Source organism: Bos mutus, chromosome 23 (assembly GCF_027580195.1).
Source record: "Bos mutus isolate GX-2022 chromosome 23, NWIPB_WYAK_1.1, whole genome shotgun sequence".
NCBI classification, from domain to species: domain Eukaryota; kingdom Metazoa; phylum Chordata; class Mammalia; order Artiodactyla; family Bovidae; genus Bos; species Bos mutus.
The window spans coordinates 43531410-43555021 of record NC_091639.1 but is presented as its reverse complement, the minus strand read 5'-3'; the positions used below and the strand labels follow the sequence as shown (position 1 = coordinate 43555021).

General features: G+C 40.7%; 1 protein-coding gene across 1 annotated transcript in view; it reads right to left on the bottom strand.

The window, feature by feature from the left end:
* MLIP (muscular LMNA interacting protein) overlaps positions 1-23612 on the bottom strand; it is a 278691-nt gene that overhangs the window by 125670 nt on the left and 129409 nt on the right. The window contains 2 exon segments of the mRNA XM_070361005.1: positions 1630-3186; positions 21863-22255. Of these exon segments, the coding sequence (XP_070217106.1) occupies positions 1630-3186; positions 21863-22255 (1950 nt within the window).

Sequence of the window (23612 nt, the reverse complement as noted above, 5' to 3'; positions counted from 1 at the left end):
GGGAAACTCATATACATGTATGCTTTTCTGCTACATAAAATTTGTTTTTTAAGACAAAGGATTATCTCTTCCTTAAAAATAAAACCACATCCTCTAAAAAGCTAGTATAGCGGTGGGCATACAGTAGATGCCTCATGCACGCTTTTTAAGGTGAATCATATTGCAACCTTAATAGGTTAAGATCTGTTAATATAAGATCATGTGGCTCTTTGATCTTTTCCATGATTAGTTCACCACCCCAACAGAGATAGAATTGAACACAATCTCCATGGAATCAACCTGGATGCTCTAATGGTGTTATTTCAACACACTGAACTGAAAACCCCAATCCCTTTCTAAATACAGGCACTTTCATAATTTTATTTCACATGTATAATAATGACTGGATTCTAAGCTTTCTATCTAACCACAGATAAACTCCACATCCTAAGTTACATGGGAACAGCTGGGAAGCTGGTAGAGGTGCCATTCTAGGGCAGAGGTGCCTTCTTCCAGAACAAATGAACCATGAATGCTATGGGTAACTCCTTCAAATGTTTCCCTTCTCATATTAAAATAGATGCTGATCCACATCCTTGTTCAACAGGTTATGTCGGAGGATTTAAAAGTCAATATTTCTCCTCTCTTAATTCTATTTCCCTATACCCAGCCTGTCCACTCTTTCTGTATTTTATAATCACTATGTATTTAGTGTTTGCTATGCTAAGTCACTTCAGTCGTGTCCGACTCTGTGTGACTCCAGAGATGGCAGCCCACCAGGCTCCCCCATCCCTGGGATTTTCCAGGCAAGAACACTGGAGTGGGTTGCCATTTCATTCTCCAATGCATGAAAGTGAAAAGTGAAAGTGAAGTCGCTCAGTCGTGTCCGACTATTAGCGACCCCATGGACTGCAGCCTACCAGGCTCCTCCATCCATGGGATTTTCCAGGCAAGAGCACTGGAGTGGGGTGCCATTGCCTTCTCCGATTTAGTGTTTAGAATAAAGCAAATAATTTTCACATACAAAGGAAATTTCTATTCTATTTTGCCATATACATATTAATACATAACTAAATACATATTGATTTAGCTTGAGGTTTATGGAAAACAATAAAGAAATCAACATTGTAGAAGGGGAAAAAATTAATAATAATAAATAAATGCCAGCAAAAGAAATAGAAAGTTTTCAAATTGACTTCACAATCATTTGGGGCTTGACATATAAAATTCCATTTTACACTAATCCTATCTACTATTCTATCAGTACAGGATATCTTGGTAGATAATACGGTTCATGTTATTAAATAAATCATAAATGTATCATATTCCCAAATCTCATCTAACTGCTCTAAATTCCGTCTGTGGGATCAATAATATAACTCATTATGCCCGGGAAAAAAATGCCCTTAAGGCCATAGATATAAAAAGTTACCATAAGAGGATTTGCAAAATCAAAGAGGTTTTCAGAAACATGCACAATTTTAAACAGATTATAGTTCATCCACACATTCAAATACACCAAGTCTTACATCCTCTTGCACTACCTCCTTGTAGGAGCAGAATGAATATCATAATCATTGATTTTCCCCTGGAAAAAAATTCTTCTATTTTCAAAAGAAGCATGCACCATGCAACGTGCAAAAGAAATACCTTGGCTTTCTTATTCTCAGGGCCTGCTGACATGGACAATGCACAAGGTGAACTCAGCTCCTTGGTTCTTGTTAGACAGAAGGGAGGTGACGGAGCTGAGACAGATGATCTGTGGTCAGATATAGAGCTTTCGGATTTCCCAAGTCTTGAAGGCAGGGAAAGATTTGGGTGCAGTGCGGAGGGACTGAGCTGGTGTGTTTTTGTGGGAGGATTAGCCAGGGGGAGAGCAGAGGACCCCAGACAGGGAAGAGAGGCAGAGCTGGAGCTGGAGACAGGGGCTGGGGGTGCAGTAGACGGAGCCTGCCCTTGGCTAGAGACCGGCGCTTGTGCGCTCTTAGATCGGTTTATCAGGTTTGAAAGAGCTGGGGACGGATGGTAGCGTCTCTCTGGTGAGGAGAGCATGGCCCTTGGGTTAGTGGGAGGAGACACAGAAGACGATGTGGAGGAAGGTGATGTAGAGGCATGTGAGCAGATATCCCTGGGCTTTCCCGGGCCTCTGGGGTCAGCATCCTGTCTGCCTTTCGAAGACAGAGGAGAAAAGCTTGGAGGGACGGGAGGCAGACCCACAGAGCTGGAGGTACCAGTTTGCAGCTGGGAAGTCACTGGGCTGCTCTTCAGAGTCGGGGATGGCATTTTCTCTACAATCACAGAAGCGAAGCTGCTACCGCCCTGTTTTGGGGGAGAAAGGGCCGATGCCTGGGGAGGGGCTGCAGCTTTGGTGGGAGAAGGAAAGGGGAAGGATGGCTGGCTGAGGTCGGAAACCGGGTTTTCCCTTTGCTCTGGAGACCCTGATCGCAGGGAGCAACTTGAGAGGGATTTCTTAGGTGTGGGTGGGGTTTGTTTGACTTTTTGATCAAGCGTGAGCGTGGAGGAAGCCAGGGAGTTGAGAGAGAAGGTGGGACAGGAGGCCGGGGAGAGGGGCCTTTGGTGAGAAGGGCTGGACTTCAGGATGGCGGTGAGGACGGAAAGCCTGGAGGGCACCGGGGGTTTCACCCCTGACCTCGAGAGGCTCCCGCTGGAGGACGCTTGGCTACAGACCGTGGAGGAGGAGCCGTGGAAAGGGGAGGGGAAAGCTCTGGGACTCGGCGAGAGCGAGTGCGTGACGATGCGCACGGGGATGTAGGAGGCTGCACTCGACTTCAGAGAAGCACCGGAGGCTGGTGAAGGAGAAGAGGCTCTCGGACTCTCTTTGGGACTAAGGACGTTCGAGGTGACCGTCTTCTTGAGGACTTCAGAAGTCTGCCCCGGGTTTTGCTGTGCTGTGCTTGGACTGGATGAAGGAGACCCTGATAACTGAGCGGGTTGGGGGACCTGTGACGTCGAGGACGTGCCCTTCGGTGCAAAAAAAGGTGCAGAGTGAGCGGAAGTTTGAAAGTACGTGGTTGTTTCTTCCACCAGGGCCCCGCGGGCATCCAGCCTCCTCGAGTGGAACTCCTCCAGGACAGAGGCGCTGGCGAGGTCGCCTGGGGCAGGTGGTGTTTTCTGATTAGTTGGAGAAACAAAGGAGAAAGCAGGTGGTTTACGGGCAAGCTGCTCAGAGGCAGTGGGAGAAGTTAACTAGAGGAAAGAGAAATAGACAGGGTCATAGGACATCATTTGTGAAACTGTCAAAGGATTCTTGTCACTCGTGCGTTTATGCAAACAGTCCTATTCGTTTACACAAAAGGAAGCCCTTAAACCTCCCCTCAAATGGAAGAAACTCAGTTTGCTAATGAGGCGTTTCTTTGAATTTGAAATAAAATATAAATAAATGGTGAACTCTTAGACACTAGATCTCATTTATTCCCCAGAATACACATCAATATAAAATTGTATTTGCATGTCTCCCTTTGGAAAATAATTCATTGACAAAATCTAAAAGAGCTATCTTCTTTTGGAATTGGGTGATTTGAAAAGATTTAAATCATCATTAATATAAATTTCAAAATGCACTTTGGAAAAGGAAATAGCTTTTCTTCCATTGTAAGACTATAAACCATAATATGATAAAAATGATTACAATATTTCAAAAGTTTAACACACTTTGTTTAAAATTCTAAAAACTTAGACTTTTCCTACACATTGTAAACCTGAAAATAATGGCCAAAATTCAAAAGATACAGCACCCAACATCAACATACAATGATAAATTGAGAATGAAAGCCAAGGGTGAAATAGGAATGGAGTTTTAGCTTATGAAAAATATTTTCCCTAATTACTTGTCAGAATGAACAGTTAACAAATGATGTGAGTTATGCTGGAAGGAATGAATAGATAAGCATAGTACTTTATAAATGCAATCTGCCTGAAACAATGCAATTCACCAATCCACATCAAATAAAAAGAAAATAAAGAAATCATGTCCAAAAGTGGTTAGGGAGAGCCCATAAAATAACTGGGTATCTATATTCTTGTGCTATTTTTTTTAATTATCCAGTATTTTAAAACAAGTACTGAAATTATAAATGATTCTAAAGCCAAATCTTTTAAAGAGCAGTTTCCTTTCAAAATTATTGAATGGAGTCTATCAGAGTCCATAAGGGAAAGGAAAATATTTGTACCAAAGAATTTAGAACATATCTGTTATCAAAAATATTAATATTTATTAAGTTATATATGTTATAATATATAATATTATATATATTTAGTATATATCAGATAAGCTTACAACCATAATAATTAACTTAGCAAGAGCTTCATTTATAAACTCAGTAAAAGATATTTTTTGATTTTGCTTTTTAACATGTTAAAAAGCATCAGACCGAATGCAAAGATTTTCACATCAGAGCTTTGAGTCCTAAAAATATTTAAAACTGATAAATGCAAACAACTCATCCAAAACTTATGTTTCTGAATTAGTGTACCCAAAATATTCCTTTCTTTTCATATGTAAATTTGTTTGTAAATTTGCAACACAGAATTCTTGCCACATAAATAATTTTTGAATATTTTGGCATGTAACCCAGAATATCTGAAAATCAGGGATAATTGAAAATCAAGCAGAATTCAATAAAATTGAGATAGAAAGTTTAACAACCTCCTCACATAAGTTCTACTTAGAAACAATTCTGCTTATCCAGTGTTTGTAAAACCAACTCATAAGATTAGTTGTAAGTGAAAGTTCTCTGTTTCCAATGATTGATCTCTTCTCACAGAAGGAATGAAGAAATTTCAAGACTATGTAGAGTCTCTTTTTATGTTATGCCATAGCTTTTGGTATAAAAATTTTTTAATTAATCACAGCCACAAAAATCCCATTACCTTTTCAGCCATGTTTCCAAATAACTTCATTTTATATAACAAACTCACTAATTCATCCTGATTATCCTGTTAAAATCACAGGACTGTGATTTTGAGGGTCTCATCAGAAGAAAAGACTCTTCTCTCCAACTTCCTCAAGACCATGGCTTCTAATTAATTACCAAACATTCTATTGCATGAAGTCCTGTCTTACCTAATATAAGTAATTCTAAAACTTGATTACTGAAAAACTAAGAAAAGTTCAAAGAGAAAGATTCTGAAGAGTCTAAGAATGTTTTTATTATATTTTTCTAATCAATGTACTAATAAGCATTTGCAATATATTTTTCAAATTTTATATTATCCTAAATTATACTAAAATAAAAATATGGTACCATATTCTTATAAAATTCCCAGGAGAGGAGAATGCCTTTTGTAACATGTAAATGAAAAAGATTCATTTCTTGAGTTCCTCTTATTAATAAGTTAAAAAAAAAGAGGGTATAAAGACATGAATAATTTTATGCAGAAAGAAAGGATGGATACCTGTCAAAATTTAGTCAACTTACTCAGAATAGGCCTTTTATTTTGCCTCTCACCTGTAAACCCCTAACAGGGGATAATACACTTCTCTAAGATGCCTGCAAATTATTTCAACCCCTTCATCCTCTCCCATTAATACCCTCTGTTCTGTTCTCTAGGTTTGTTACTGATGTACTCTAATTCCTTCTCTCTCAAGCCTGTTCTCTGTCCTCTCCTCCATTTATCTTCTAACCTGACCTTTCTTGATGCCTTTGCTTCAGAAACTTCTCTAAAAACACTGCTGACCGTGTTCTCTCATCCCCAGCTCTCTTCTGATTCCTTGAAACCCCCTCACCATACGCTTCCTTCCAAATCATTTCCAAAGCTTTCTCCTAGAAAAACTATCCTGAGCTCTGAATACATTCACAATAATCCCCATAACAGAGGATGTTTGCAATGTTCTGCTCTCATCAGGTGGATGATCCTTATCCTAAATCCACCCTTGGATCCTGCATAATAGAGATTATCAGTTATTTGAACAACCAATCTCTGTAATAGAGCTGCCTTGTCATTTTAGTAAGTCTAAAATTAACTGTTTCTCAACACTATTCACAATAACCAACATATGGAAATAACCTAAATGTCCTTCAACAGATGAATGGATAAAGAAGACGTGATACATATGTGAAATGGAATATTATTCAACCATAAAAAAGAATGAAATAACACCATCTGCAGCAACATGGATGCAACTAGAGATTATCATACTAAGCAAAGTAAGTCAAAAAAGAAAGACAATACCATATGGTATCACTTACACGTGGAATCTAAAATATGACACAAGTGTACTTAACTTCAAAATAGAAACAGACTCAAGAGACAGAAAATAGACTTGTGGTTGCCAGGGGAGAAAGGTTTGGGGGAGAGATGAGTGGGAGACTGGGGTTAGCAGGTACAAACCATTACATGCAGGATGGATAAACAAGAGCCAACTATATAGCACAGAGGACTATATTCAGTATCCTATGATAAACCATAAAGGAAAAGAATTTGCAAAAGTATATATATATGTGTGTGTGTGTGTGTGTGTATAATTGAATCATTTTGTTGTACTGTAGAAATTAACACAGCATTGTAAATAAACAATACTTCAATAAAAATTAACAAATAAAATTAACTGCTTCTGTGTATATTCAGTTTTTTCCCAGCATGTCCATGGATTCTGAGATATCAGACTCCAAGCCAGAGTGCCTGATCTGCTGCCACCTGATGTTCTGAATAGCGACGAAGATTTGAACCAGGTTGGTCCATATATACAGTTGTACTCTTTCCCCTCAACTGACACAGTCATACAAGGCAGAAGCTTCTGATTCTCCCGTGTCCTCAAATGCAGTCCTTACGTCATAACAGCTAGGTCTCCCAACATACCTACTGCTCTGTCCTCTTCTCACAGATGGACATTCATAGTGCCATCAACACCTCCCCATACCTACCATGAACCGATTGTTCCTTCACAACAGAGCCCTTCTCTTATGACCCAGGCTCATCTCCCTCAACCCCTGCTAGTTTGCATTTTAGGTTTTAAAATTACTTTTTTAATCTCAACCTTTTGCAAGCACTGTCAACATTCTGTCTTGTTCTTTTGCAGATCCACTTGGCAAGTTGTTATTCTTAAATCAGTCCCACCAACTGTCCTTATGCTCCTAGATCTAGTTTACCTAAAGCCACTATTTTAAAAAATCTAATATAATCCTGTTGATTGGCAGGGCCACTGCACTTATTTATGAGTTTGTCCTGCATAAGGGTATCAACTGAGAGTGAGAAAGGCGTTTCCTGAACGAGGCAGAGGGGGTCCCTGTCTCTAGTTCACCCATGCGCTGGTAAGGCACTGTGGATGGGCACCAACATAAATGTAAGCTCTGTTAATCTCAGCAGGACTGTGTACCACTCACCTTTTGTGTGGACTGTTTGGGATTTTTTTCCCTCTCTTATATTTTGACCCCAGCTTCCTCTCCTGTTCTAAACAACAGCCTTCAACAAAGTTAACACTCTCCACAAACCCTTTTCCCAACACCACCCTCACTGTATTCAATAGATGACCTGCTGCTGCTGCTAAGTCGTTTCAGTCGTGTCCGACTCTGTGCGACCCCATAGATAGCAGCCCACCAGGCTCCCCCGTCCCTGGGATTCTCCAGGCAAGAACACTGGAGTGGGTTGCCATTTCCTGACCTAGGTTATTTTTATCCAAGGAAAATTGAGACTACCAGGAAAATTAAATTTTTCTAGAACTTTCTTTCTCCCCTTTCATTCATTCTATGGAAATATAATGGACTTCCCTTTTTAAAATGCAAATTCCCCAGTGTGCTCTGCATTCCAGCAGCTTTTGTTTTCTCCAGGATCCCATTTCATCAGTCCCCCGCTCCCCCATAAGCTATGTATCCATCTTTTTTTTTTTTTTACTGATTTGCTCATCCTAAAAGCAGAATACTTACAATCTTTAAAAAGTAATAACTATCATGTAGTGGACTGTAAAAATACCCACATTTTTCTACTCTTTTTATAAGAAAGGCAAAGTCCTTTTCTTCACTTACCCTTTAACCTCAACTGGCCATATGACTTGTTTTGACCAGTGGGTCATTAGCAAATGTAATATAAGACATATTGAATTGAAAAGCACTTGTGGATTGGTGCTTGCTGGCTTGCTGAGTGGACAGCATCACCTTGATGTAAATGAGCCCAGTTCCTCACTGGAAGAACTACAAGACCACATCTCAGTTAACCAGCCAGCAGCTGACCCAGAAGCCAACCGCAGGCACATCAAGAACCACAGTAAAGATCACCTGAGTCTGACCCAGATCTGTAGAACCACCCAGCTGAACACAGACAACTGTTGATCTGTACATTTTTTAGCTAAATTAATGATTGCTGTTTGAAAACACAATTTTGGCACAGTTCATTAAGCAGCAAAAGCTAACCGATAGAAGCATGTGAACATACATGCACCAAGTTGGCATCCATAAACACCCTATTCACAGGTCCACGCAGCTTTATTCTGAGTCACGTCTGAATCTATATCTTTGTGTTGATTTCCTTATTTCTTGTGGGCAACAAACCCTAAAGTAACTTCCCACAGAAGCCCTCATCGACTGCCTTCATAATCCCCTCTTAATTATAGATGGAAACTGTGACTTGCTTCTAGCTAATCGAACCTGGCAAAGGATTTTGCAGATGCATTTAAAGTTCCTAATCAGGTGACTTTAACTTAATCAAACAGGAGATGCTCCTGAGTAGGCATCACCTAATGCAATAGAGCGATCTGTTTCTTTAACTTTACCCTTTGTATTCTATTGCTTATGCTACATTATATTGCCTATAGCCGGAAATATACAGGAGAGCCCATTCTCAAGGCTCTTAATTTTAAAGGCATAACATTTCCCATTCTTAAAGAGATAAAAAGTTGTGGAACAGAGAATAACATCTATTTTGTTGGCAGTTTATAGGAACGTCATGACCTGACCTATATGGACAGCTGCAAGAACAAAGGATTCCAACACCAAGAAGTTTGCAACAACTAACCACACTTCCTTCCTTTTTACTATTGATTAAAAAAAAATGAATACTAACTTGGGGAAGACAGTTCCTCGGAACAGTGGCTTGCCATCTTTTTGGTCTGCTCAGTTAAGTTCAGTTCACTTGCTCAGTCGTCTCTCATTCTTTGCGACCCCATGGACTGTAGCATGCCAGGATTCCCTGTCCATCACCAACTCCTGCAGCTTGCTCAAATACACGTCCACCGAGTCAGTGATGCCATTCAACCATCTCATCCTCTGTAGTCCCCTTCTCTGCCTGCCTTCAATATTTCTCAGCATCAGAGTCTTTACCAATGAGGCAGTTCTTTGCATCAGGTGGCCAAAGTATTGGAACTTCTGCTCCAGCATCAGTCCTTCCAAAGAATATTCAGGAATTATTTCATTTAGGATGGACTGGTTGGATCTCCTTGCAGTCCAAGGGACTCTCAAGAGTCTTCTCCAACACCACAGTTCAAAAGCATCAATTCTTCGGCACTCAGCTTTCCTCACAGTCCAACTCTCACACCCATACATGACCACAGGAAAAACAATAACTTTGACTAGATGGACATTTGTTGGCAAAGTAATGTCTCTGCTTTTAACATGCTGTCTAGCTTGGTCGTAGCTTTTCTTTCAAGAAGCTGTTGTCTTTTAATTTCATGGCTGCAGTCACAACCTGCAGTGATTTTGGAGCCCAAAAAAATAGTCTGTCACTGTTTCCATTGTTTCCCCATCTATTTGCCATGAAGTGATGGGACCAGATGCCATGATCTTAGCTTTTTGAAGGTTGAGTTTTAAGCCAGCTTTTCCACTCTGCTCTTTCACTTTCATCAAGAGGCTCTGTAGTTACTCTTCACTTTCTTCCATAAGGGTGGTGTCATCTGCATATCTGAGGTTATTGGTATTTCTCCTGGCAATTCTGATTCCAGCTTGTGCTTCATCCAGTCTGGCAATCCACATGATGTACTCTGCATATAAGTTAAATAAGCAGGGTGACAATTTATAGCCTTGATATACTCTTCCCAATTTGGAACCATTCCATTGTTTCATGTCTGGTGCTAACTGTTGCTTCATGACCTGCATACAGATTTCTCAGGAGGCAGGTAAGATTGTCTGGTATACCCATCTCTTGAAGAATTTTCCAGTTTGTTGTGATCCACACAGTCAAAGGCTTTGGCATAGTCAATAAGGCAGAAGTAGATGTTTTTCTGGAACTCTTGCTTTTTCGATGATGCAACGGATGTTATCAATTTGACCTCTGGTTCCTCTGTCTTTTCTAAATCCAGCTTGAACATCTGGAAATTCTCAGTTATCAATACTGTTGAAGCCCCGCTTGGAGAATTTTGAGCATTACTTCACTAGCGTGTGTCATGAGTGCAACTGTGAGGTAGTTTGAACATTCTTTAGCATTGCCTTTCTTTGAGATTGGAATGAAAACTGACCTTTTCCAGACCTGTGGCCACTACCGAGTGTTTCAAATTTGTTCCCATATTGAGTGCAGCACTTTAACAGCATCATCTTTTAGGATTTGAAACAGCTCAACTGGAGCTCCATCACCTCCACTAGCTTTATCATAGTGATGCTTTCTAAGACTCACTTGACTTCACATTCCAGGATGTCTGGCTCTAGGTGAGTGATCACACCATCATGATTATCTGGGTCGTAAAGATGTTTTTTGTACAGTTCTTCTGTGTATTCTTGCCACCTCTTCTTAATATCTTCTGCTTCTGTTCGGCCCATACCATTTCTGTCCTTTATTGTGCCCATCTTTGCATGAAATGTCTCCTTGTTATCTCTAATTTTCTTGAAGAGATCTCTAGTCTTTCCTATTCTACTGTTTTCCTCTATTTTTTTGCATTGATCACCGAGGAAGACTTTCTTATCTCTCCTTGCTATTTTTGGAACTCTTCACTCAGATGGATATATCTTTCGTTTTCTCCTTTGCTTTTCGTTTCTCTTCTTTTCTCAGCTATTTGCAAGGCCTCCTCAGACAGCCACTTTGCCTTTTTTGCATTTCTTCCTCTTGGAGATGGTCTTGATCACAGTGTTACGAACCTCCATCCATAGCTCTTCAGGCACTCTATCAGATCTAATCCCTTGAATCTATTTCTCACTTCCACTGTATAATTGTAGGGGATTTGATTTAGGTTGTACCTGAACTTTCTTCAATTTAAGTTTGGCAATAAGGAGTTCATGATCTGAGCCACAGTCAGCTCCCAGTCTTGTTTTTGCTGACTGTATAGAGCTTTTCCATCTTTGGCTGCAAAGAATATAATCAATCAGATTTTGGTATTGACTGGTGATGTCCATGTGTAGAGTCATATCTTGTGTTGTTGGAAGAGGTGTTTGCTATGACCAGTGCATTCTCTTGGCAAAACTCTGTTAGCCTTTGCCCTGCTTCATTTTGTTACTCCAGGTATCTCTTGACTTCCTACTTTTGTATGCCAGTTCCCTATGTTGAAAAGGACATCTTTTTTTGTTTGTTTGTTTTTTGATGTTAGTTCTAGAAGGTCTTGTAGGTCTTCATAGATCTGTTCAACTTCAGCTTCTTCAGTGTTACTGGTCAGGGCATAGACTTGGATTACTGTGATATTGAATGGTTTGCCTTGGAAATGAACACAGATCATTCTGCTGTTTTTGACATTGTATCCAAGTACTGCATTTCAGGCTCTTTTGTTGACCAAGAGGGCTACTCCATTTCTTCTAAGGGATTCTTGCCTGCAGTAGTAGATATAATGGTCATCTGAATTAAATTCATCCATCCAGTCCATTTTAGTTCTCTGATACCTAAAATGTTGATATTCACTCTTGCCATCTCCTGTTTGACCACTTCCAATTTACCTTGATTCATGGACCTAACATTTCTGGTTCTTATGCAATATTGCTCTTTACAGCATCAGACTTCACTTCTATCACCAGTCACATCCACAACCAGGCATTGTTTTCACGTTGGCTCCGTCTCTTCATTCTTGCTGGAGTTATTTCTCCCCTCTCCTCCGGTAGCATATTGGGCATCTACTGACCTGGGGAGTTCCTGTTTCAGTGTCATATCTTTTTGCCTTTTCATACTGTTCATGGGGTTCTCAAGGCAAGAATATTCAAATGGTTTGCCATTCCTTTCTAAAGTGGACCACATTTTGTCAGAACTCTCCACCACGACCCTTAGTCTGCTGGCTTTCTGAATAAAGTTGCTAGTTCATGTCCCAATAACTCTTCTCTCAATTTACTGACCTGACACATTGCAAGTAGTATGAGCTTGGACTTGGTAATACTAATCAAGTGGGCCCTTTAAAAGAGGTTCCAAGTGCTAGCAATCAAAATAACAAACTCTCTCTATTGCCAGCTTTATGAAGCAAGCTGCCATGAATTCTACATCCTCAAGGGAATGAATTCTGCCAACAACACAGGGGAGTTTAGAGACAGACCCTTCCCTATAAAAGCCTGAAGATGAGAGGAACTTGACATCTTGGTTTCAAACTTGTAAGACCCAGCTCAGCTGTGCCCAGACCTCAGATCTACAAAAATCTGAAGAAAATAAATAGATGTTTTTTTTAAAGCCACTAAATTTATGATAATCTGTTATGCAACAATAGAAAAGTAATACTTTCCCCCTGATTCTTAACAGCTTTTACCCCATGCTCTTCCATAGAATCTGCCATCAGCAATGTTCACAATGGTTTATTTTTTCCTTAAGCTCCACAGTCACTTGAATCCTTATCTCTTCTGATTTCTCTACAGAATCTGGCTTCCAATCTTGTCCTCCTTTTCAAAACTGTTTATCTGTGGCCTGTATTTCATCACTCGCCTAGCGTATTTCCTTGGATATTTGATGAGCTCTTAGCTCCTTCTATTTCTACCCTTTCCTTGCATGTCAGTACTTCCCTGGCTGTCCCCACTGCCTAGAATGCCCAGGCCCCAGTGGTCGGCCAAGAATACTTTGGCTCATCTTTCACATTTCAACGCAGACAAATGTGAACCCTTCCCGGTAGTCCAGGGCAATCTAGGCCTCCTCCTCTAGATGTGTCAGTCTCCCTTGAACATATCACCTTTCATTGTCATCATTTTCAGGCTGCATCTGTTTTCCAAGCCCCTTGAAGGCAGGTACTATGTTTTTTTTTTTTTAAGTTTACTTCCGTAGTATCTAAGGCCTGGCATGTTACCTTCTTTCAGGAATGAAGAAATAAATGTCCAGTGGGTTTAGGAAGGCCAGAGAGCAGGGTGATGGGAAAAGGAGGATCATTCATTCATTCATCAGACCCTTTCTAAGCACCTATAGCATCCCAGGCATAGGGGTTAGGTGATAGGGATGAGAAGGTGAGCAGATTTTTTGTCTTCACAGGGCTCAGAAATCTACTGGGGTAAGAGAGAGATAGAAAGGCTACTCTGATATAATGTGCCAATACGAACAGGGTATTTCAGTGTACAATAAAAGCCTGCTACTGCTAAGTCACTTCAGTCATGTCCGACTCTGTGCGACCCCATAGACGGCAGCCCACTAGGCTCCTCTGTCCCTGGGATTCTCCAGGCAAGAATACTGGAGTGGGTTGCCATTTCCTTCTCCAATGCATGAAAGTGAAAAGTGAAAGTGAAGTCACTTAGTGGTGCCTGACTCTTAGCGACCCCATGGACTGCAGCCTACCAGGCTCCTCCGTCCATGGGATTTTCCAGGCAAGAGTACTGGAGTGGGTTGCCATTGCCTTCTCCGAAATAAAGACCTAGGACTATAATAAAGGTTTCTATGTATAATGCCTGTCCAAATGATTTTCCAGACTCTCTTTTCCACAGACCCCTAAAATCCAGTCTCTTAATTACAATAATATGTGTGCCAATGTCCAAATTTCCCATAATTTGTTATAAGAACCTCCTCTATTTGACTACCATCAGTTCTTCTGATCTTATGTTTCATGTCCTTTCTTAAATTCTGACGTTCAAACTGTGTTTGAACCAATATATAAAAAATTTCCCTCCACCCATGTTCCTTACCCTATGCCCCCGAACATGCTGCCATTTCTAACTTTTTTAAATACAGTGAGTCATTTCTGAGAAGGTACCATGGGCCTAGGAACTATTCTAGCCTATACAGATGATCACATTCAATGCTCACAGGAAGGTTGATAGAATTGCTCAAAGGAAGACACTAAAATTTACGATTTCAAGTCACTACCCAGATGGGCATGACTATAAGTTGCCTGTCTCATTTTTGCTTTTTCATACCATCTCTCCAAAGCATGACCCCCCTTTCCTCACCACTTATCCACTCTTCAGCTTGATTTCTGCCCAGCACTGCACTCACACTGTTCCCATCAAGGTCATCCAATGACTTCCTATATTTATAGGAATTGTCTATTCCTATAAATGTCTATATTTAATGGACTTGGAGGGCCCTACTTTATTTGGCTTTGTTCTGTATTTTATTTGACTTGAATTATATTTATAATATTTTTATTGTGTTACATGTTTTTTCATAAACTATGTTCTGGAATAATATTTGAATAGAAGGCAGCAGGCAGCCCTTCAGAGAAGAGCTGGTCAGATGCTGGACAACCTCATCCCCACTCCCAGAGGAGGTGTGTGTCCAAGCAGGTAACCAGGACGAAGCTCTAGGCTCACACCTGGGGCAGCAGAAGGGGTCCCGTGTTCCAGACTGAGACAGTGGCCAGGTCAGAGCCCCACATGCCTGCCTCCATCCCCACAAATCTTCTAGTTTTACTAGTAGTCAAAGAAGAGAAAGCCCCTCCTTTCCTTGCAGGGGCCACACCTTCCCATAGAGGCCCCTAGGGCTTCAGCTCCACTTCTATCAGCTAAAGGCCTTCTGATCTTTCCCTTCCCTTTGATCTTACCCTCTTGATCTCTTAGCTTCTAATCTTCTCTAAATCAATCAGGAGCAAATATTAACCTGACTGTCCCACTTGGCAGAATTACTTGCTGCTGCACAGTAAGAAAATCTGGCAAGCAGCTAGAGAGTACGGAAGTACAGAATTGGCGAGGAAAGCTGCCTGCTTCAGGTGGTCTCCTGACATCAAAGGCAGAGAACCGTGTGTTTCCTGTGTGATAATCCCATGTTCGTGCTGAAAACATGTCATGCTGCCAGAATGTTCTTTCACGGATTGGTATTCTGTGTTCCCAAATGGATGTAATTGATACCAGATTCACTTGAGCTTAATAAAGAAAACATTATTGAGATACCTTAAAATTACTGATTAATTCATGTTTGTATATTTTGCTATCTTGGCCCTGTTTATCATTTTTTTTAATTGAAAGTCTCTTTAGCTTTCCCTGCATGAAACCCTCCTCTCTAACTTTTTCGGTTCCCTCTCAGCCTCCTTCTTTGCTTCTCATCTTTCACAGGTTCTGGATACTTTACTGTGTCCTATCTTGTATCCCGTGTCTTCCTATGCTGCATTCTTTCCATGAGTAAACAATTCCATTCTCATAGCTTCAGCTTATGTGGCCAATGCCTCCAGTCTCCCATCTTCCGCCCATGTCCAGATTCATATTAGTATTCCCAGCCTCTTTCTAGACAGCATCATGCTGTACCATCAGGCATCTCAAATTCAACATCAAATGGCTCATCTCTTCCTATCCCCTCCCAAGACCTATTATTCTTTTCTCATTAATGCCAGCATTCATTCAATTTCCTTGGTTACAAATTTCAGTCATTGTTTATTTTTCTCCATGTATTGTCAAGGAGCAAATTCAGTTCATTCTATGCCACAAAGTCCCTCTTTTTGTTCCCATGGTCACTGTCTTTACTCCAGACTTTATCATAGGATTTTCAGATAAATCACTCTGTTTTCATGTATCCATATCCACCTCTCCTTTTAAGTCTAATCCTATCCAAATGTCATTTTCTCAACATTCAGAAAACGAAGATCATGGCATCCGGTCCCACCACTTCATGGAAAATAGATGGGGAAACAGTGGAAACAGTGTCAGACTTTATTTTGGGGGGCTCCAAAATCACTGCAGATGGTGACTGCAGCCATGAAATTAAAAGACACTTACTCCTTGGAAGGAAAGTTATGACCAACCTAGATACCATATTAAAAAGCAGAGACACTACTTTGCCAACAAAGGTCCGTCTAGTCAAGGCTATGGTTTTTCCTGTGGTCATGTATGGATGTGAGAGCTGGACTGTGAAGAAAGCTGAGCACTGAAGAATTGATGCTTTTGAACTGTGGTGTTGGAGAAGACTCTTGAGAGTCCCTTGGACTGCAAGGAGAATCAACCAGTCCATTCTGAAGGAGATCAGCCCTGGGATTTCTTTGGAAGGAATGATACTAAGGCTGAAACTCCAGTACTTTGGCCACTTCATGCGAAGAGTTGACTCATTGGAAAAGACTCTGATGCTGGGAGGGATTGGGGACAGGAGGAGAAGGGGACGACAGAGGATGAGATGGCTGGATGGCATCACTGACTCAATGGACGTGAGTCTGAGTGAACTCCGGGAGTTGGTGATGGACAGGGAGGCCTGGCGTGCTGCAATTCATGGGGTTGCAAAGAGTCGGACATGACTGAGTGACTAAACTGAACTGAACTGATCCCTGGATAAGACATTCTCAGAAGTCTACACCAACATTCCAGAAATTAACTTTCAAAATCATTCTGAATTTTATTTGAGAGGATTTTGATTCAACTGCAGATATAACTTTTTACTTTTGACTTAATGCTTTAAAATTACAGTCTTTAATGATTTTTAACATAATGTACTTTTAATTTATTTTTTATTGAAGAATAATTGCTTTACAGAATTTTGTTGTTTTCTGTCAAACCTCAACATGAATCAGCCATAGGTATACATATGTCCCCTCCCTTTGAACCTCCCTTCCATCTCCCTCCCCACCCCACCCCTCTAGGTTGACACAGAGCCCCTGTTTGAGTTTCCTGAGAGTGAAAGTGAAAGCTTCTCAGTCATGTCCAACTCTTTGCGACCCCATGGACTATACAGTCCATGGAATTCTCTAGGCCAGATTACTGGAGTGGGTAGCCTATCCCTTCTCCAGGGGATCTTCCCAACCCAGGGACCAAACCCAAGTCTCCTGCATTGCAGGCAGATTCTTTACCAGCTGAGCCACCAGGGAAGCCCCTGAGTTTCCTGAGCCATACAGCAAATTCCTGTTGGCTATCTATATTACATATGGTAATAGAAGTTTCCAGGTTACTCTTTCCATCCATCTCACCCTCTCCTCCCCTCTTCCCAAGTCCATAAGTCTATTTTCTATGTGTGTTTCTCCATTGTTGCCCTGTAAATAAATTCTTCAGAGCCATTTTTCTAGATTCTGTATATGTATGTTAGAATATGATATTTATCTTTCTCTTTCTGACTCACTTCACTCTGTATAATAGGTTCTAGGTTCATCCACCTCACCAGAACTGACTCAAATGTGTTCCTTTTATGGCTGAGTAATATTCCAATGTGTATATGTACCACTTCCTTAAAAATCTAGGAGTAAAACCACCATATGACCCAGCAATCCCACTCCTAGGCATATACCCTGAAGAAACCAAAACTGAAAAAGACACAGGTATCCCATTGTTCACTGCAGCACTATTTACAGTAGCTAGAACATGGATGCGACCTAGATGTCCATCGACAGATGAATGGATAACATGAGTACTTTTACCGAAACATGCCACTTCAGCAGAAATATTTGGAACACAAAATATGCTCAACCCAATATTTACACTGACTATGTTCAAGGTGATATAGTAGCCACTGTAGGGAACAAAGTGCTTAATAAAAATGGATTCAAGGTGAACGTTCCTTTTAAACACTTTACAATCTGCTAGGCAAGATAAGGCATGAACCTAAATAGTTACATACATATTGCAATAGGATCATTGTTATAGAAGATTTACAGAAAAAGCTACTAGAATTATCTTGAAGGAGCGTTTGCTTTCACTGAAGGAACCAAAGCGGGCTTCATAAAGGAGTTAATATCTGAGCAAGGACTTCAAAGATATGAACTTTGAAATATTTCTGTTTTTTATATACCATTTGAACCTCATGTATATGCAAGACACTCCAGAAAGTGCTGCAGATACAGAAATGAACAAGAGACAGACTTTCCCTTGACTTCAAATTGTCCTCAGTCTAGCGAGAAAGATAAAATCCATTATTAGAATCAGGTGAAAAGGAATTATATTGGAGATTTTCTAAAAATACTACAAACTACAAGGAAAATTACAAAGATGTAGGAAAGAAACTAAATCCTCTTCAAAGGGAATGTCTCTTGGAAACGGCGCTGCTTGGGCCTGGCTTAGAGTTCCAGGTAGCTGAGGTTACATGAGGATGGGCTGGGGAGAGAGCAGCATCACACACAGAAGGGTCAAGGGTCAGGGGTGCAAGGGTGTGATGCGTGAACTGTGATGACAGTTCAGGAGTGCTGAAGAGTAGAAGCATGAGATGCGGATAGAAAGTGACCTCAAGGCTAGGTAATAGGTTAAAGGCCACACTAGGCATTAGGTGCATATTTTTAGGAATAACTTCATAAATTCCACAATACACGGATTCATTTTTACCAAGTAGACCAGAAATAGGCTTAATCAACTGCCTCTCTGATTGAAAAACTGATGTTGTTGGCATCAGGTAATCCAATCATGGGATAATCTTTAGGCTTTTTACATTAAGCTTCAACTACTGGCTACACTGGGCATCCCTCAGAGCTCAGTCGGTAAAGAATCTGCCTCAGTGCAGGAGACCTGGGTTCGATTACCAGGCCGGGAGGACCCCCTGGAAAAGGGTATGGCAACCCACTCCAGTATTCCTGCCTGGAGAGTCCCCATGGACAGAGGAACCTGGCAGGCCACACCCCATGGAGTCATGAGTGGACACAACTGACGGACTGAACCACCACGGGCTACACTGGCTTCTCTGGTGGCTTAGATGGTAAAGAATCTGCCTGCAGTGAGGGAGACCCGGGTTCAATCCCTAGGTCAGGAAGATTCCCTGGAGAAAGGAATGGCAACTCATTCCAGTATTCTTGCCTGGAAAATTCCATGGACAAGATGGGCTATAGTCCGTGGGGTCACAAAGAGTTGGACACAACTGAGCAACTACCACTAACACACATTGGCTACATTCAGCTTCTCAGACTGCCTTCTCTGATGTGCTGGCCTCTTCTGTTTAGTTTACATTTGTCAGTAACAGTCATCTTATTTTTATTTCATGATATCTACTAATGGATTATTATAGGAAATGGAATCCAAGACAATGGCTATTCACAAACACTTTAGGACCCAGGTTTCCCCCACCTGGAGTAATCATAATACTCAGCCACCACTAATGAGTTAGGCTGAGCTATGCCTTTTCATTTGGAGCTTTGATAACTGTAACCTACTTTTAACTAACTTACTTTGGCCCCCTGAAAAAGATCCCAAATGTGTGTTTTTGTCTCTAGTTTGCCCTCTACATATTAGGTAACATAAAAACAAAATAAATGACCAACTCAGCAGTAGAAATACAGTAGTTGAGGAAAAGGATAAATTAAAAATCTAAATATTGCTTCATTAAGAATGTTTTTCCTTATTTATCTTATTTATATTTGGTATCATCATGTTTGCATGTTCTTCAAAAGTCCACATTAAACTACTCTCCACTGACTATGGAAGCTTCTACATCATCAACTTGCTTCTTTCATCATCTTTCCTGAGGCAAGAAAGAAATGTTTAAGCCTATCTCTACTTACTGGGAATATGTTTAATTAGATTATTAGAATTTTTCCAATAACTAGGTAAGAATAAAGTTCAAGAGGAAATAAATGTTTTAGTCCAATAGGCTGGACAGTGGTACCGCAGTGAGAATCTTTTATCACCCAAAGATGCTATGAGGATACTGGATGCTTTAAGTGACATAAATACATCATCAGGAAGTCAAGAAGGCTCCAAAAATAAAGATGTGGCACCAGAGATTTAACAAGTGCCTGCCCTACAGTCTTGCAGAGGTCCTAGTAGTACCAAAAGGCCAACTCACCAATAAAAATGTTCTCCCAACTACTTTAGGAAGCTTGCAAATACCTGGTTTAGAAGACTCTAAACAGGACACCGTGACACTGACTCATGCTCATTGTCACAGAGAGTTCTTCATTGATTCATTTTTCACTCCCAAAGCCAAGCCAGCCTCTGCATTCCTGACATTCTCTGCTTTGTCAAAGTCTGATAACTTCCTGACAACAAATAACCATTCTATTTTTGTTTTCCCTTCAAAATTCCCCCTTCCTCCTCCTTCTTTCCTGTCATCACAGATAATGGGTCTCCTACTGTATCAAAGACTCTCCACTTAAAAGGAACCATTCAATCTTGCTGCTAAATTTTGTGGTGGGATCAAACTGAAAAATTCTTAAAGAGATGGGAATACCAGACCACCTGGTCTCCCTCCTGAGAAATCTGTATGGAGGTCAAGAAGCAACAGTTAGAACTGGACATGGAACAACAGACTGGTTCCAAATCGGGAAAAGAGTATTTCAAGACTGTATATTGTCACCCTGCTTATTTAACTTATATGAAGAACACATCATATGAAATGTCAGGCTGGATGGAGCACAAGCTGGAATCACAAGCACAAGATTGCCAGGAGAAATATCAATAACCTCAGATCTGCAGATGACATCACCCTTATGGCAGAAAGTGAAGAGGATCTAAAGAGCCTCTTGATGAAAGTGAAAGAGAGTGAAAAAGTTGGCTTAAAACTCAACATTCAGAAAACTAAAATCATGGCATCTGGTCCCATCACTTCATGGCAAATAGATGGGGAAACAATGTAAACAGTCATGGACTTTAATTTTTTGGGCTCCGAAGTCACTGCAGATGGTGACTGCAGCCATGAAATGAAAAGATGCTTACTGCTTGGAAGAAAAGCTACAACCAAGCTAGACAGCATATTAAAAAGCAGAGATATTACTTCACCAACAAAGATCTGTCTAGTCAAGGCTATGGTTTTTCCAGTAGTCATGTATGGATGTAAGAGCTGGACTATAAAGAAAGCTGAGCACTGAAGAATTGATGCTTTTGAACTGTGGTGTTGGAGAAGACTCTTGAGAGTCCCTTGGACTGCAAGGAGATCCAATCTGTCCATCCTAAAGGAAATCAGTCCTGAATGTTCATTGGAAGAACTGATGTTGAAGCTGAAACGCCAATACTTTGGCCACCTGATGCAAAGAACTGACTCACTGGAAAAGACCCTGATGCTGGGAAAGATTGAAAGCAGGAGGAGAAGAGGATGACAGACATGAGATGGTTGGATGGCATCACCGACTCAATGGACATGAGTTGGAGTAAGTTCCAGGAGTTGATGATGGACAGGGAGGTCTGGCGTGCTGTGGTTCATGGGGTCGCAGAGTCGGACACAAGTGAGCGACTGAACTGCCTGACTTCTTCCCAGATCACTGAGGCCAGCCCTGCTTATGGTGGTTTCCAGGAACACAGTCAATATTTCTCTTAAGACACAGAGGAGGAAACGATTTTCCTTACATACTCTTGTTCCTAGTGTATCCTTTTACTCCTCTTTTACTAGTTTAAAAGTCACATATCTACATGTCAAATCTAGTTGATATCTGTATGTCATATCATATCTCATCTTTGAAATGTGCCTCTTGATGCACCCAGCCTAACAAGCACTCTAAGAAATTCCCTTTACTGACCTTATTCAAGCATTTTCAAAAGGAAGAGTTAATATTCACCCAAATCCACCCCAGCTAAGCATTTTACATGTTCTCTTCAACCAATTCACAGTACAATTTATCCAATCCTTAGGAATTTATTATCTTCATTTACACTGTGATGATTTGTGATCTTGGGATTTTAGTTTTTTAATGTTTTTTTTTCCTTGAGAGTTTTGTATGCCTTGATCCCTTCAGTAAACAGAAGGCCTTTGCAAACAAGGAATATGAAACATTTTTTTCTTACTGACAAGAAGAGAAACCTACCTGCCCGTGTCTTTGCTGAGAAGCCATCGCCTGAGGCCGTTCAGGATGCGACGGGGCCTGGAGGTCCGCCCCTCGAGTTTTGGGGCGCACTGCATCGGAGGCCAGACTGGAGGAGATGGCGAGAGATGCGGGCCGAGCAGCCGGGGGGCCTGTCCCCACCGGGGGTCCCTGGTCACCTTTTCTGCCCGGGACTTCCTCCTCCCCCTCAGAGTCCACAATAAAGACATATTCCGCTTTGAAGAGGTCACTTTGCTGCATTCCTTGAGGTTTCTTCTCTTTAGATTCCCTTCTTTGGGAAGCCTTGTCCTCAGCCTCTGAAGGGCAAGTCAGTGCTCCTCGTTCTCTCTCCTGTTGGCACCCAACGTTCAAGGTGAAGTACTCACTGGAATCAAACTGCAATAAATGCAGAAACATAAAAGAGTTGATGTTGCTTTGATAAATGCTTCTTTTCTACATGTACTCTTAAACACTTAACCTGTTCATATTCTTCAAGGACAAAAGGTTTTACAAATATACCCCCAAATCAAGTTGGCATAGGAGAGTTTGGGTTGAAGTTAATGGCTTACTTTTAATAACTCACTTGTATGTCATGCTCCAAACCTAAGTGATTTAGGACTCAGAATTAACGTCAACAAACAAACATGCTTTCAAATAAATTTTGATATGACTTTTTAGAAAGAGAGGATGAGGGCAATGTCTTCCATAAAGACATTCACAAAACAAATGGGAACTGGTCAGTCATGGGCTTAGTTAATAGTCAGCAAAACTTGTATAGCCTGCATAAGCTGGGGGTGGGAAATGAAATCCCATTGAAAGGTTCTAAAATAACATGCATTCCTCTAAAAATCTAAGAAGAAAAGTAAAATTGGAACAAAATGCAGAAAATTCAGACAAAATAGTCCAAGCCTATGGGAAGAACTCATGAATAGGACATCAAAAAGATAGATATTTTTAGCATAAAGTGTTTTCTACTGTTATTTTAGTTTTTATTTACAATCCTAAATATTTTCCCATTCAGTTTTCTATGAACACATAGGAGGTTTACAAGACCAGGAATTAGATAGTTTTCTCATGTTACCAAAGCATCTTTTTTCTAAAATGGTACCAGCAATGTACACCAAGACTGTGTTTAAAAGACTCAATACTAATTTCCTTGGTTTTGATAAGCATTGTTGTTGTTGTTGTTGTTAGTTGCTAAGTTGTGTCAGACTCTTTGCAACCACATGAGCTGTAGTCAGGCTCCTCTGTCCATGGAATTTCCCAGGCAGGGATGCTGGAGTGGGTTGCCATTTCCTTTTCCAGGGGATCTTCCTGACCCAGGGATCAAACCCTCATCTCTTGCTTGGCAGGTGGATTCATTATCACTGAGCCACCTGGAAAATGATGATACTAATCTTTTTTTTTTTTTTTGCAACATTTCTCTAATATTATTTCAAAATAAAAAGATATAAATAAGCTAAAATAAACTAAATGTCAACTATGGTCATCAATTTAATGTTTGCTAATATGTATTATGTGTTGTGTGAGTGAAGATAGAATAATCAAATCATTGATGAACTAGGAGTCAAATTCATACCACCAGACCACACTTTTCAGCTGATGATGACATAATCAAGATAAAATATACTTTGCCTCTGATGTGGAATTTTCTGAGAGTGGTCATTTCACATATTAAATTACAACACTATGTCGTAACAAGGGCCCTTGTGTCTCAGATAGTAAAGAATCTGCCTGCAATGCAGGAGACCCG